The 17,100-nt window shown below is 41.9% G+C and overlaps 1 protein-coding gene across 1 annotated transcript in view; it reads left to right on the plus strand.

Annotated features, from left to right (window-relative positions):
- Window positions 1-17,100, plus strand: part of LOC145393706 (uncharacterized) — a 35,136-nt gene that overhangs the window by 15,615 nt on the left and 2,421 nt on the right. Inside the window, exon 9 of the mRNA XM_080267753.1 lies at window positions 12,284-12,408. Coding sequence (XP_080123879.1) covers window positions 12,284-12,408 — 125 coding nt within the window. The remainder of the gene's footprint in view (window positions 1-12,283; window positions 12,409-17,100) is intronic.

Raw genomic sequence — 17,100 nt, forward strand, 5'->3', positions numbered from 1 at the left:
TGACGCACACCAACATTCATGGAAAACTCCTCACTCAAAACTCATTCACCCTTACCTGGGTGTGAGCACCCACATACATGGAGATAACCACCCTAACCAGCCACTCCTCCATCCCAAGCTTTCTCATTGCCCACTACACCACTTCCCTAGAAGCTCTGTCAGAGGCCTTCTCAAAACAGTTCCCTTTTCTTTCCGATATATTTTTCCTGAAGCTGTCAAACAATGAATATGACATCAGTGGTCCCTTTGCCTGGCATAAACCCAAACTGCATCTCATCAATATTCACTCTTTCTTTAATCATACCTATAACTCTCTCCATTACTGTCAATATCTGGTCCAAAAGCTTCATGCCTCTATAATTTCCTTCTTCCAGGGCATCACCCTTCCCCTTGTGAACATTTACAACTACACTCTTCAGCCAATCATCTGGGACACCAAACTCATATATAATTATATTTATCAAATCAGTAACTAACCCCACCCCTATATCTCCTGAGGCTTTCAACATTTCAGAAGTCAACCCAGACACACCCACTGCCTTCCATGCCTGCATCCTGCCTAATGCCCAGCTTACAGTAGTAGCAGTCAATCAAAGGCCAAGGGCCAAACACTGGATCTGCTGGCTCCAAACCTTCCCTGTCCCAGTAAAACTCCTCATTCAACAACCAATTGTAGTGCTCTCTCCAGGTGTCTTAAATATCCCCACTGTTCACTACTACCTTTCCTTCATTCTTCACACACTGCTCACCTATGATATCCCTATTCTCTCTCTTCATCTGATTTGCCACCTTAAATATCACATTCTTCCTTTCCCCACTATTTAGGTTATCAAGTAAAAGTCTCTGTGATTCAGACTTTGCCCTGTTAACCTCTCTTCTAGCCCTATGCTTGGCAACCCAGTATTCCACTCTGCTACCACCTTTTCTCCACTCCTGGAAAAGACTTCCTTTCTCCTTAACTGCTGCTTCTACAACCTCATCCCACCATCAAGTTACTTTGTCTTGGTGGGCCCCTTGTCCATCCACACACAGAATCAGTAACTCTCAAGAGGTTCTTCTCTAAGGCTCTGTACTGTTCGTTAAAACTTTTATCAACGTCTCCTTGCTCAACCACCAATCTATTCCTCTCACTATAGAAGACATCCCTTACTGCTTGGTTTTTCAACTTCTATATTTTCCTCCTAGGTACATAGGTCCTCTTTTCATCATCCACTTCTTAGGCACCATGTCACGTATCAGTAACTGGCATTGCAGCACACACTCCTCGCTCCCTATAACTTTAGCATCCCTCAATAATCCCCTATCAGCCCTCCTGACCATGAAATAATCTATCTGGCTACTATTTCTCCCAGACGCATATGTAATCAACCTACTCTTCCCTTTCCTGAAATGTGTGTCGTACACAATCATGCTCACTGCCTCCCCAAACTCGAGTATCCTCTCCCCTTCCTCATTTCTTGTACCATATGCACATCCCCATGTACTCCTTCATATCCTTGAGCTGCTTCACCCACATGACCATTTAAGTCCCCTCCCAAAATTACAATCTCATCATCCCCCATATCACTTACTAAATGTATGTATTAGGTCATCCCAGAATCTATCCTTCTCTATCTCATCCATGCCTGCCTATGGTGCATACACCGATATAAATGCAAACATAATACTACTGAACAAAATTTTCACTATTATTCTTTCACTGACTCTCATTACATTCATGACATATTCCACCCATTTCTCCACAACCAACACACCCACACCACCACATCCATCAGCCCTACCTTGCCAAAACAACTGGAAACGTGCATCCCTCCTGGCAATCATTCTGGCTGATCCTCCTCTATACCTGACTTCCTGCACACATCCCACATCCATCCAGCTCCAACTAAATGCCTCAACTACTTTCCCCGCTCTACCCCTCAAACTTCCCACATTCCACAATGCCACTCTAATCCTCTTGGGCGATTTAGTTTTCTCAGGCTTGCCTAAAAGATCTTTCTAGTCATAATTTGCTAAGAATACATAATGAGGAGAAACATAGCACAGGCCCAACCCACCCGCAGTCCCAGGCCTAGGCATTGGATCTGGGACCCATAGTCCACCAGCCGTGACCACTGGCTATGGCAGTGGCCTTGGGGCACCCTGATAGGACAGGTACAGGGTCACCTTCCAAGTGCCTTGGCACTGTAACTACCCTGCCATTATACACCCACTAATAGGGCAGCCTCCTGAGGCACTACTCCCAAGTTTGGGCCCCTCCCTATTGGGCGAGAATGACAGCCTGAGAATCACAATGCCCTGTACCCTCTAAAACAGGTTGAACCCCATCCCATCCCGGAATCAAAATCTAAGCTAGCAAAGCCCTCATCATGTCTCCCCGCAACAGGTCCACCACAAGATAGAAGGAGCAAAGTTTTCTGGCCACATACCACTGCTGACATCAACCCCTGTACATAGCAGGATATGTTGTGTGATATGTAAAGAGTATGTATAGTAGTGCATGAGATTGTTAGAGGAAAGTGTCTGGGAGAGTATGCTGGTCTACTCTCCATGTAAGTGTCACACTGAAAAGGTCAGCAAAGTGGGATAGTCCGGAAGCTATTGAAATGAGAACACCAGCTCTCTCTGTCACCAGCATTCCCATTCCCCTTGGGTGTACCACCCTGATCAGCTGGTGCTACAGCCTACTCCCAATAAAGACTTAAAACAAAATCCTACAAAATAATATCAGGGTTATGGTACTGATAGAAGTTGGTACCAGGTACTGTAGCACAGAAAGCCACCATTAGGTGAACAAAGCTGACACAGGCAAGCATGCAGGAAGCCTTTCAAGACACTTGACTAGTTACTGAACTAAGGATTTGGAGAATGCACTGAACAGGATACCCAGGTCATAACTACAGTAGGCAGTGAGAAAAAGCTAAGATTGGAAGAATGGCTGATATGCTAGGCAAAGTACAATATTTAAAAATATATGGAGTGGAAAGTAATGAATGTAGAGTACAATGAATGTGGAAGTACAACAGAGGTTTCTCTTGAACTCCTGTTTAATACTGTGTATTAAATACTGTTGTACTATTGTGGGACTTAGGTCTGGCTTGTCATGGAAATTTTTGCATGACAGTTATTTGAATTCTTACTGTGGATAGCAATAAAGATGCTGTGGAGAAATTTAGTTAGTGTAGAAGAGCATCCATTCTGGGGGTCTGAGCATTAATGTAGGGAAGTCAAAGATTATGGAAAGTGACAGACAAGTGTACCTAGGTGAACAGCAGTCAGCGGTCTTGTGCCAAAAGTAGAAAAGGAGTTAGCAGAAAACCCATCTTATGTGGTACCGAAGGGTGAGTACATATGAGATAGGGCACTGTGAGAGGCATAGTGCAGGGCTATTCAAGTACTTTAAGAGTAGGGCCAGATTAGGAAAATCATACTGATTGAAGGTACATACACTTATTTTAGCTCCATTTTTTCCTCTCTCTAAACACTCAAACATGGAACAAAACAAAAAATTTATTTATAGATTACATTTTCTGCTAGGCGCATAAATAAAAAGAAAAATGCAAAATTTTCTGGTTCATGTTTGTTTATTTGCTTTCTTCCAAGTCTGTCAAAGGGCCAATGAAAAACGACTCAAGGGACAGATTTGGCCCACAAGCCACCAGCTATTGAATAGCCCTGGCATACTGCAATGTAACCATACAGCTAACCAGTAATCTGTGTGCAATTAACAAGGGATATCATATGGAAACGCTATGGTTGGAGTATACTGTACTGCTCTAGGGTACATATGCTGGATTTTGCTACTTGAAGGATATGATTAATGCGAGACATGGTGCATAACTCTGCTCGTTTATTAGAGCTAAAAGTGGCTCAAGTAAGTTGAAAGCCAATGCCCCTCTTGACAGTGTAGTAACTACAGTGCTGTATGTGCTTTATGCACGAGAAATGGGATGCTTTAAGGCAGTGAAACAAGGGCAGTAAAGATGGAAGATGTCCTGAGATCTAAAAATACTGAAATGGGGATGGCAAGATGCTGAAATGCCAAAATGATGGAAAGAACATGTGCAGATTTAAAAGAATGCTTGGAAACTGACAGTGTACTTATCAACAGACCTTGTTACTCCACAGCTCTCTTGAATCTCCATGTCTTAATATTTCAAGGTTCCCCCTCATGGTCATGTCAACTCTACCATTCATTTGTAGATAAAGCATGGGAGCTTAAATACTAAAACCATTAACCCTCTCATGGTTGCAACAACCCTAGTACAGGTAGGTCCCGTTATACGACCACTCGATATATGAGAAACCGATGATGCAACCTGGATAAATTTGGGACTCTTTTCGTTATATGATCTCGAAAATTTAATGATACGACATTCAGTCTGGGGTGAAGTGGGAGGATTCTAACTCAGTCCTCCCAACAAACGCAGTCACCGCCATTTCCTCTCAACCTCGGAGAGCATTAACAGGACTGCTCAGCTGCAGCATCGCCAAACGAGTGATAATTTTTGCAAAATGTGATATTTTGGCACACTTTGCGATATGCGATAGTATGCATGCGATGGTGCTAACTTTCATAATTTCATAAAATAAATCAGGGATTGTAAAATCAACAAGTCCACTGTAAGACTAGTACAACAGTAGGATTTAGTAACTCTTACGATAACCAGTATAATAATCTGGTAGGTACTTAACAGTTAAACAAATTCAGTAATGTTAATTGAGGAACTCCCTGCAGAAGTGAAGCAAGTGACAGCAACAAAAAAACGAGAAAACAGCGGTTGAACTTTTGGGTATCTCAGAGTCTGGGTCAATCCTTGTCTCACTACTGCATCAAGTCGCTCAAGACTCTGGGATACACTCTGCTGTCAACCACTGTTTTCTCGGTCACTTGCTTTGGTAGTAATGTTACATCTTATTAATTTTTTTTTTTTTTTTTTCAGGAATATAGCCCTTAAAGACCTTTCTGGTTCCATTTTGAGGCAAATTTTTACACTAAGAGACTCTATACACCAATTCCAGACTGGTGCAAGTGATAACTCAGTTTTGACTGATGCAAGTAATAACTCAGTTTCGACCTCCGGGTCACTTACCTCACTTCTGTAGGAAGCGCCTCAGTTAATCAATCCATATATAAATATATTAATTCCACAGTAATTACCGATTTATGCGAAGAAATGCCTTTGTTTATGAGTGCGATAATTTTGATCAAAAAGCGATAATTTTAACGTGCTGGGTACAATAATATGGGTTTGGGAATCTGGCAACGTTGTTCAGCTGGAGACCACCAGCTTCCCACCTCCAACACAACATTACCACCTACAGATGAGTGTTATGCATGTTTTATCTGTTTAAATGATGTGCAGTCATGTTATTTGCATACTACCTGCTCTTTCAGGTTGCTTTCTCTACAGTTCAGTAATATAGATATGTTTGTTGCATTTGGTATCATATATTTTAGCTTGAAAACTTGCCTCTGATTAGGTCCCTGAACCCAACCAATATTTTACCTTTAATTATGTGTTTCGTTATACAGGAATTCATTATACGACTATGCCAAATGGAACCTAACTGTTCGTATCTTCGGGACCTCCCTGTATTCTACCTATATCCACAAGCCATAACACCGTAAAGGGTTGCCGTTTGTCTCTGAGTTGTTTGTTTTACGGGGAAGGACACTAGCCCTCAGCCAACCCACTTGCTGACAAGTAGGGAGCATGCATGGGTTCATTATATGGTTACCACTCAGTGATGTAAATGTCTTTCTGACTTACAGGAACTATTAGGCTTGACACTTAATGTAAAGCCACCTCAAAAAAGAGTATATATGCTTAAAGGGGCAAGAAAGGTGGGAGAAATGGTAGGAGAGGAGAGCAGATACAAAAAACGAATGATAAGGGAGAAGGAAGAAGTACAGTAGGCAGCACTACAACATGAGTGGATGATGGTCACCACCACCTACCACTTTTCTACATTTACATTTATTTACAATAGTTTCACATATGTTAGCATCATATTTACACTAGTGACTTCTTTCTTGGACAAAATTTAAGCGGATTTGCATTTACTTTTCCCTATTTTCATTTAATCATACTGATGCTAGTCTCTACATATGAAAATACCATATATGAAACACTACACCATTATGGCACCCTTCGTTTTTGAAGGCTCCTACGTGCTTGCATGCATCAGCCTCGGTCACCTATTGGCAGCTCTCCATGCTGCTCGATCTATGGCAGCCTCCCTGTTCAGTCTCTTAACCCTAAGATCACACTTAACCCGTTAATTGCGCATGGCGGTTTTTTGGAGGTGTCCGTGGTGTGCAGACATAGGGGTAAAAATGAAATTTCCCAAAGGCCAAATTTTGTCTTAGGAATCGAAAGAACACAAGCCAAAGTATATAGTAACGAAATATTAGCTTAATATTTACCTTGGTAAAGCCATGGATGAACATCAAAGTGTCTGATTCCCAATTGGAATGTATGGTTTTTGTTTTCTTTTTCTTTTTTGGTTTCGGTTTTGAAGGCTCAAACATGCTTGCATGGGTCAGCCTTGGTCACCATGGCACTATATTCCAAATTCACCTACGCAGCCAGGGCTGTACTGAGCAGTTGCACTCAGAACAGCCCAGGCTGTATAGAGCAGTTAATGGGTTAATGACCTTGTCCCATGTATTTTTCAGCCTACCCCTCACAAGCTAACCCCCAGCATGAAGGCTTCTCACCTTCCTCACTCAATTATCATCCCCCATCCTCTCTACATGCCCAAACTACCTCAATCTACCTCTCCTCATCACAACACCAATACACTCCAGCTCCATCCTACCTCTCAACTCTTCCATTGTAAAACCCAGCCCCCCCAGGCCTTGCATGAAGGGATGCATTGCATTTTTTTTTTTTTTTTTTTTTTTTTTTTTAATGCAAGAAGGAAGGAACCAAAGGCCAGGAGCCAACAAACCGTTCCCTCCAAGAAAAAACAAAAACAATACAAGAGAGAGCCAAATTCAAGATCCGTTCATTTCGAGATGCATGGATACACTGCGTTTGAAAGACTGGAGATCATAGGAAGCAGGAAATACAGACAAGTGGGAGACAGTTCCAGAGTTGACTTGTTGCATAAATGAAGGACTGGGAGTAACGGTTAACTCTTGCATCAGATAGTTGGACAGAAAAGGGATGAGAGTTTGTTGATAGACGGGTGCTACGCACTTGTCGAAGAGGTGGAGGGATGCATGCTGACAGTTCTGAGACGCAGCGACCACTGATGTAGCAAGAGAAAAGAGATAAAGATGCAACAGTGCGGCAAAGAGACAGAGGCTGAAGGAAGCCAGTAAGAGGAGGAGAGTTGATGAGACGAAAAGCCTTTGACTCCACCTGATTAAGAAGAGCTATATGTGGGGAGCCTCCCCACATGAGAGTTGTACCATAACCAGGGGGAATAAAACCCGTGTATAAAGTCAACAATTGTGCTGGGCTAAAGAAGGTACAGAGTCGGCTTAGCACACCTAATCTCCTGGACACACATGAAATCAGCATTATCTCGTAGTTTACATCTAATACCACCACATCGCTTATGCACCCACTTATCACAAACACTGCATAAGATGGAATTACTTCCCACACCCTTGTGCCAAATTGCACATGGCCACTCCCTCTCTTCTCTGACAGTACTGCCACCAACCTTAGATATCATCACTTTTGTTTTATCTGCATTTACCCTTAAGCCCTTGTGCCCCATACCATCTCTCCAATTCCTAAATCTTTCTTCCACCTCCTTTTCGTTTTCTGCAATCAAAACCAAATCATCAGCATACAACATCTCCCAAGGGAGTTCATTTCTGAAGTCACGTGACAGGGCTTCAAGTAACAAGATAAGCAACAAGGGACTCAAAACTGACCCCTGATGCAAGCCAATATTCATGGAAAATTCATCACTTAAATCTCCATTCACCCTTACCTGGGTGCGAGCACCCACATACATGGAGATAACCACCCTAACCAACCACTCCTCCATCCCAAGCTTTCTCATTACCCACTTCACCACCTGTCTAGGGACTCTGTCAAAGGCTTTCTCCAAATCAACAAAAACAAAGTACAGTTCCGTTTTCTTTCCAATATATTTTTCCTGAAGCTGTCGAACAATGAATATGGCATCAGTGGTCCCTTTGCCTGGCATAAACCCAAACTGCAACTCATCAATATTCACTCTTTCTCTAATAATACCTTCTATAACTCTCCCCAATACCTTCATTATCTGATCTAAAAGCTATATCTCTACAATTTAATCTTTCCAGGGCATCACCCTTCCCCTTGTACACATTTACAATTACACTCCTCAGCCAATCACCTAGGACAACACACTCATATATAATGATATTTATCACGTCAGTGACTAACCTCACTCCTGTATCTCCTGAGGCTTTCAACATTTCAGCAGTCAACCTACACACACCTGCTACCTTCCCCACTTGCATCCTGCCTACTGCCTCACTCACAGTAGCAGCATCAATCAAAGACCAAAGGCCAAACACTGGATCTGCTGGCTCCAAACGTTCTCTGTCCCAGTCAAACTCCTCATTCAACAACTGGCTATAACGCTCTCTCCATGCATCTTTAATATCCCCACTGTTCACCACTACCCACCCATCATCATTCTTCACACACTGCTCACCTGTAATATCCCAAGTATCCTTTTTCACCTGATTTTCCACCTTAAATATCATATACTTCCTTTCAACACGATTTAGGTTATCAAGTAAAAGTCTCTGTGACTCGGACTTCTCCCTGTATACCTCTTTTCTAGCCCTACAATTGGCAGCCAAGTATTCCTCTTGGTTACCACTCTTCTTCCATTCTCAGAAAAGCCTTCTTTTCTCCTTTACTGCAGCTCCTACACCCTCATCCCACCACCAAGTTACTTTGTGACTTGGTGGGCCTCTTGTCCAACCACATACTGCATCACTAACTCTCAAGAGGTTGTTCTTGAGGGCTCTGTACTGTTCATTAACACCTCTGTCAATGGCTCCCTGTTCAGCCACCACTCTCCTCACCTCACTATAGAAAGCATCCCTTACTACTTGGTTTTCCAGCTTCCATATTTTCCTCCTAGGTACATAAGTCCTCTTTTTCATCACTCGTTCTTTAAGCACCATGTCACATATCAATAATTTGTGCTGCTGCACACACTCCTCACTCCCTATAACTTTAACAACCCTCACTAACCTCCTATCAGCCCTCCTGACCATAAAATAACCTAGCTGACTGCTGTTTCCCCCAGACTCATATGTAATCAACCTACTCTCTCTTTTCCTGAAATGTGTGTTGCACACAATCATGTTCATTGCCTCCCCAAACTCGAGTATCCTTTCCCATTTCTCATTTCTTGTACCATATGCACATCCCCCATGTACTCCTTCATATCCTTGAGCTGCTTCACCTACATGACCATTTAAGTCCCCTCCCAAAACCACCATCTCATCATCTCCCATACCACCTACTACACGTATTAAGTTATCCCAAAATCTATCGTTCTCTACCTCATCCAAGCCTGCCTATGGTGCATAGGCCGATATAATTGCAAACGTCATTCCACCGAACAAAATTTTCACTAAACATCCTATCACTTACTCTCATAACATTCAAAACATATTCCACTCATTTCTCCACAACCATCGCACCTACACCCCCATATCCGACTGTTACTCTGCCAAAACAACAACTGTGTCCTTTCTTACTCTAAATATATTTACTTATAATGTACTTGTTTTCCATATTTACAATTTTTACACTAGCATTTACACGTTAATTTCTGCACACAGGAGAACCAAATAGGCTACTGTATGCAATTACCTGCACTACCTGTGGCTTTCTTACACAATCTATACTGATTTACATTTATTCTCTATATTTAGCTTAAAATTTATATTTTCCTATGGTCTCATGGTTCATTCACTATAACTTGTAGATTTTCATAATTTTACAACTTATTTCAGCACATAGTTCACTCACTGCATATAACAATACTATGCTGCTGATCTTTCCAATGACACTTCTTTCTAACCAACATCATATTCTAGTATTAATCTCTTACTATAGCTCAGCATTTGAGATAGAGAACTGGCAAAACTTCAAGCCTTGTTAAGGTGAACAGAATACAGTCACTCTGTTTTCACTCTTCAACACCTGCATTCATTGTGTATGGTACCTGCACCACCTTGGTATGTTGGCTGTTCTACTTAAAATTTAAAATATGTACAGAATCCTTGAAACTATCCAACCAATTTTAAATTTTTGCCAAACTTTAAAAATCAGCACAGTAAACTCTCTTCAAGACTCAAGATGTATTAATTGGAGGGAGGGTGACCATCATGAAAGGTTCTCCATCATACAGCATCATATGGTCACAGAACTATGCAATTTACCTGCATTATAATTCACTTAATGCTACTCAAAAAGCTTAAACAGTATTTCATTAAATCAGGAACAAATGAAATCATAACTAAACCAACTTTGCTAAGGTTCAGGGTGAGTGTTTGGCGCCTTGCTTTGGGCAAAGTTTACCTACTTTGGAACTGTTTGTCTCACTTCAACTGTCAACCTAAACAAAAGTTCAACTTCAGTGAGTTTAACTCGACCAACAATAGGGGCACTGACCTGGGAGGCGGTGTGTGTGTGTGTGTGTGTGTGTGTGTGTGTGTGTGTGTGTGTGTGTGTGTGTGTGTGTGTGTGTGTGCATGCGTGCATGTGTGTGTGTGTGTGTGTAATTCACCGGGTCGGTCAGGATCACTTGAGAGCTCATATAGTCCGATCTAAGGGCAAGGCTGTGACCTTCACACACGCACACACCCGTCCCCTTGCTCGAGGGGGACAGTAACCACCCACTTCGTCAGTGAAACTTTTCGCAACCTGAGCGAGGCGCGAACTCCCGTCCACCAGTTGGCAAACGAGAGCGTTACCACTGCACCAGCGAGCGGTGTGTGAGTGTGTGTGTGTGTGTGTGTGTGTGTGTGTGTGTTGTCAGTACAGTACCTGGCCTCTTCTTTCTCATTCAATTCACAACCAATTTTTCCGGTGGTCTTTGCCGATGACTACATTCTTAGTCCTCTCTATAATTTTTGCCCAGTCTGACCACTCACCCAGCTAACACATTTTCAGTTCTTTCTGACACTTTCCCTTGCTCTTAATTGATCTTTACTCAGTCCAATATATCAACCAAACATTGTCCAGTCCACTTCCAATTAATGTGTTTCTTACTCTTAACTAATCCTTCTGCACTTTGCCCTCTTTCAATTCTTTCCCTCTTCTCTCTCTACTAATTCTTCCTCAATCCTCTTACACTTCAGATTCTCCAAATTTACACATCTCTCCCTAACAATTCTTAATGAGGCTTCTCATCCTCCAGAACAATCCTTCCGAATTTCTCTGCCTTCTTGTCTATCCTTCACCACTTTTCTCTCTTTTGTACATACATCTATATCTTTGCAAACCCTTTCTCTCTTTTCCTTAAACTAATCATCTCTATCATCCATACCTTCTCTCTCTCCCTCAAATGAGTACTTTTTCTCTCCCTCCTATACTAATCCACCAAGTCATCTGTACATTCCCTCTCTCTAGAAAACTATTTACTCTGGCTCTCTATATTCACCTATCCTTCAATAGGCAACCTACTAAGGGAATTCTACTTCAAGGTAAAGCTGAAATACTGGGACCTACTCTGTGGTAAATCCACAGTAGCGGAGGGGGGGAATATACCCTACTTTGGGGTAAACCAAAAGTAGGTGGGGAGAACAACTGCAAGATCAGTTCCAGGTGGATCACAGCAAGTAAAGGGAGTGAGCAACCCAGAAGGTTTCCACCTCGCAGGTTCCACGGGGTTGGAAGCGAACTTTTCTCATCAGTTACTCAGATCGACTCCTTCCACACAAGTGGACAATCGAGAACTCACTCACAACTTACTGATCCCCAATACATGAACTTTCACCAAACAGCAGCACCACCCAAGCCATTACTGCCCCCTTCCACCTTGGTTTTGCACCCTACTGATGGCCACTCTTTTAGTATTCTATTTAAGCTAATGCCAGAAATTTACTGTTCTATTTCAACTAATGCCATGTGAAGCTATGCAACTAAAAGAATCACTGCAGCCTGAGAGTTAATATGTAATTGGTAACAATTTTTCTTCTGAACAGAATGTCAACATTCGTAGATCCCGTCAAGCAATGCCAGCAACACAAGCAGTCAATCCAGTACTCCGCTCTCATGCCACCACCACCACTCCACCTCCACCTCCACCCCCACCTCCACCACCACCACCCCCTCCCCCCTCTGGCCCTCCTCCAAGCTCCTCCCGGCCTGACCACTCTCCCTGGGCCACTTCTGCCTCCGCTCAGAATAACATCCCAAAACAAAGGTGAGAACTGTTAATCTCTTCAATACAATCATGTCTTATTTCATGCTTGCTACCTCTAAACAATTTTACTTAGCTAAGAATATGTATTTTGAACTAGAGAGATTGAATTTATCTTCCATTAACTCTTTCAACACAAGAGATTGAATTTATCTTCCATTAACTCTTTCAACAAGAAAAATAAATAAATAAATAAATTAATAAATGAAGCAAGATGCCATTACAGAGTTTATACACACATTTACATATTATGCAGACCAACCAACCAACCACCTAACAATACATAAATTACACAAATGCACATATGTGCATACACACACACACACACACACACACACACACACACAGGTCACCAACACTGATGGAATTCTCTGTGGATCAAGGGGAAATAATCGCCGAATCAGCAGCAAAAAGGAAACCAGCCCATTGTGATTATGTGAATGAATACGTGTGTTGGTCCCATCTGATATTAGTGAAAAAAAAATGCAGGTTTCGGTCATACGAGAGTACAAGACCCAGCGGAATTAGAAACTTTTCATAGGCTGCATCATGGTGGAAAAGGATAATTCATTGTTTACATCTGGTGGTGGTGAATATGTGGGCTTCTCCAATGAAGATAAGGGTAAAGGAAGTACTAAACTGAACCAAACAAGAGTAGCAGGAGTGGATAAAATGAAGGAGAGGAATGTCCAGCAGTTAATAAAGGTATAGTCAATAACGATAGAGTTGCAGGAACAGACCTTAGAACAGGAGAATGAGATTAAGATAATGCACAGCAAATTGGAAAGCATCTGCAGAGACAATGCTGAACAAGAAAAGCAAGTTACAGAATTAAAAGTGAGTAACAAATCTGCCTCAAATGAAATAAAACAGCTCAAGAGGGAAAACAAGAGATTGGAAGAAGAAAGGGACAGGATGAAAAGTAAACTAGATAAGCATGAAACAAAATCAAGGATGCACGATGAACACATTAAGGAAATCAAGGAGTATATGAGAGAGGGGGGTGTGAGTTGGGAGCAGGGCAGTGAAATGGCGGGGGACAGGGCGACTTGGAGCCGATTTGTTTGTGGCCACCCCAAATGGGATTGAGGCGTCTGGCAATAGATAGATAGACAGAAGGAGCAACACAAGGCGTGGAAGAAAATTCAAGAGCAAGGAAATATAAATTTGAAAGAAATTATAGAACAAAGCAAGGAAAAGGTGGAGAAAGAAGTGTTTAGGGTACTAAGAAGTAGAGAATCTTGAGTCAGGGACGTAGCAGACAAGAAAAAATGTGTCATAATCTCAGGAGTAAAAGAAAAACTTGAGACAGTAAGATCAGAAAGGGAAAGAGAAGAACTAAGTAAAGCTAAAGAGATAGTATCAGTAGTTATGGAGGGTAACAACGAAGCTCAAGAAGAGATTAAAGAGTGTTTAGGCTTGGAAAGTATGAGGAAGGAGGGGCAAGGCAACTTAAAGTTTAACCCCTAAAGACCTACAGTATGCCACACAATCGTGCTTTTGTGTAATTTGACACCCCAGCCTATCCCAAATGACTGATAAAGACACACAAAAAACTGGGGGAGGGTAACTCCGCCTCTTTGGAGACGTACATGGGATCAGATCAACGAGAGCTAGAGTGTCTGGGGTGGTATGGCGTGATTGGCCCCCCCTAAGGTGGGGGAGAAGGAACCCCCCCCCCACCACCATCACTTTACCTCCCTCAGCCCCATTGCTTCATCTCCACATTGTCCCCTCCCAACCAATTGTACCCCAACATACCTCCTACAGCGATGTGTGCATAGCAACCCTTCTCCCCTTTCCCTCCATCCTCCTCCCCCCTCCAGCCACACACACTCCAACTCCACTTTTCGCCTGGCTTGTTTTGTTGTTATGAGCGTATACCAGACTGACATTTCTTGCCTAGGGAACACTTCACATTGACATTAGTTATGTATATATAATTATTTACCATAAATAATGCATTTTCTGTACATTTTCTATTTTCGCCCATGGGGGATTGGTAACTTTTTTGCATCTTTGACGGTCGATTGTGTGATAACTATTTGGTCAATCTGACTGAAACATACATTTTCAGGCGTAAATTCAGTCTCTTGAAATGTGGAAGAAATATTTTTACCTTGGTGAAAGTCGAAAAATCAACCATGTTTTGCGGCTGGAGGGACAGACCTGCTGAGCAAATTGCGTACTTTAGGGGTTAAGTCTCAGGTGATGGTAAACTAAATCAGCAAGAGAACATGGAAAATACCAGACAAAGAGCAGATCAAGAATGTCTGGATAAGGAGAGATGCAAATGAGGAAGAAAGAACTAAAATAAAGGAGCTAGTAAAGGAAGTAAAGGCAAAAAACGAACAGAGAACAGAGGAAGAGAAGACAGTGTTCTATTGGAGAGTCATGGATCAGAAACTGAGGAAGTGGTACCGATAGAGAGAGGGAGAGAAGAGGGACTGAAGAACAATGAAAAAAGTTGAAATGTGGCATATGCTATTGTTGATGGTTTAATATCAGCAAGGTTAGAAATCAACGATTTCTTGATGGTACATGAACCACACATTATATGCTTTGTAGAGACCAAGTTAAGATAGGATACTGATATCTATAAAGGAAATGGTAAATACAAACTGTGGAGAAGAGACAGAAAAGAAAAAATGGTAGGAGGAGTGGTGATAGCAGTGAAGAACAACATAAATGAGGATAATGTGGAACTGGGAGAGGTTAGGGCTGAAGTGATAAATATAAAATTAGAAACTGGAGAGAATGACAAGAGAGACTTAGCAGTACCGGTAGTATATGTTCCCCCCAAGACAAGGGCATGGAATGACGATGAATACTAGCAGATGTTGTCAGACATGGTCAGATATCTACAGAAAGTGATTGAGAAAGCCAACAACATAATTCTGATGGGTGATTTTAACCCGTGGATTGCGAGCCACAGCTCAGGCTGGGTAGCGTCACATTGCAAGCCACAGCTCAGGCTGGGTAGCATTGCGCTGCGAGCCACAGCTCAGGCTGTGCTGGCCGTGCATCACCATTAACTACTCAACCTCCTATGCAAACTTACGCATGGCGCTATGCAAAGACGGAGGGAGAGAGAGAGAGAGAGAGAGAGAGAGAGAGATTTTTTTTCTTTTCACCAGATGATGCCCAGGATGTTTATCTTCAAGTTCATTTAAAAAAAAAAAAAAAAAAAAAAAAAAAAAAAAAAAAAATCTTCATTTTTTTGCACACTGTGGGGTGGGATAAAAAGGTAACTCCAAAATCCATGGGTCAATTGTAAAGAGGTGAACTGGGAGGAGTGGGACTCAGGAGGCAGTGAAGATTCATGGGGCATTATACTGTTAAATACAGCAATGAGTGATGTAATGATCCAGTGGGTCAAAGAAGAGACAAGATTCAGAGGTGATGACACACCAGCAAGACTAGATTTACTGCTAACCAAAGAACCTGATGTAACTGAATCTTTGAAATATCTGTGTCCTATAAGAAAAGGTGACCATATGGTCACTGAGTTTCAGATGATAAAAGGGAATGTGGTGCCAAGAGATGAGCTTTATTGGCTGGGAAGATACAACTTTGGGAAAGCAAACTTACAGGACTGAGGAAATTTTTTTGAAAATGCAGACTGGAGAAAATTCAGAGAAACAAGAGAGATGCAGAGGAAGTGGGATATCTTTCTAGACCTCTACAATACGGAGGTGGAAAAGTATGCGCCAGGAGTAAGCGGGAAAGAAAACAGGAAAAAGGATTGGTTTAACAGAAGGTGTATGAAAAAAAAAAAAAAAAAAAAAGACAGGGACATGGCATGGAACAAGTGGAGAAAGAGAGAGAATAGCAGAACTAAGGAAGAATATAGAAGAACTAGAAATGAATAAACAAGAATACAGAGAGAGGAAGAAAGGAACTTTGATAAAAGTATAATTGACAAATGCAAAGAAGAACCGAAATTGTTTTATAGATTCATTAATGGCACACTGAAACAAAAGGAAGGAATCACTAAACTGAAAGTAGAAAGAGAAGTCTATAAAGATGCGGCAAGGCAAGCTGAAATAATGAACAGGTATTTCCAATTGGTTTTCACTAAAGGAGATTTTGTGGAGGGGGAGGGAATGACCAGAAATGTAGTGATAAAAGATATAAAAGTGGAAGTGCAGGAAGTGTATAAATTACTGGAAACTCACGATGTAAGGAAAGCCCCAGGACCTGACGGAATCTCTAATTGGGTACAGAAGGAATGCAGAGAACAACTGGCAGATAAGATTCACGGTTTAATTGGGTGCTCTCTGGAAGAAGGGAAAGTCCCTCGGGAATGGAAAAAGAGACAATGTGATACCAATTTATAGGGGAGGAAACAAGGAAGAACCCCTGAATTATAGACCAGTGTCCCTGACCAGTATAGTCACAAAAATGCGCGAGAGAATCCTGAAAGACAGATGGATAACATATCTGGAGGAGATGAACATTTTGGTTGAGAGTTAGTTTGGATTCAGAAGTGGAAGGTTGTCTGTTTCCAACTTGTTGACCTTTTACTCAAGAGCGACTGACAAGCTGAAGGAGAGAGACCGTTGGGTGGACTGTGTGTACAGTATTTAGATTTGGAGAAAGCTTTTGACAAGGTACCCGACAAGCATCTACTGTGGAAACTGGAACACATAGGAGGAGTGAAGAGGAACGTCCTGGAGTGGATGAGCGACTTCT

This window comes from Coenobita brevimanus, chromosome 25 (genome assembly GCF_032717465.1).
Source record: "Coenobita brevimanus isolate Jiangsu-jjx chromosome 25, ASM3271746v2, whole genome shotgun sequence".
Taxonomy (NCBI): domain Eukaryota; kingdom Metazoa; phylum Arthropoda; class Malacostraca; order Decapoda; family Coenobitidae; genus Coenobita; species Coenobita brevimanus.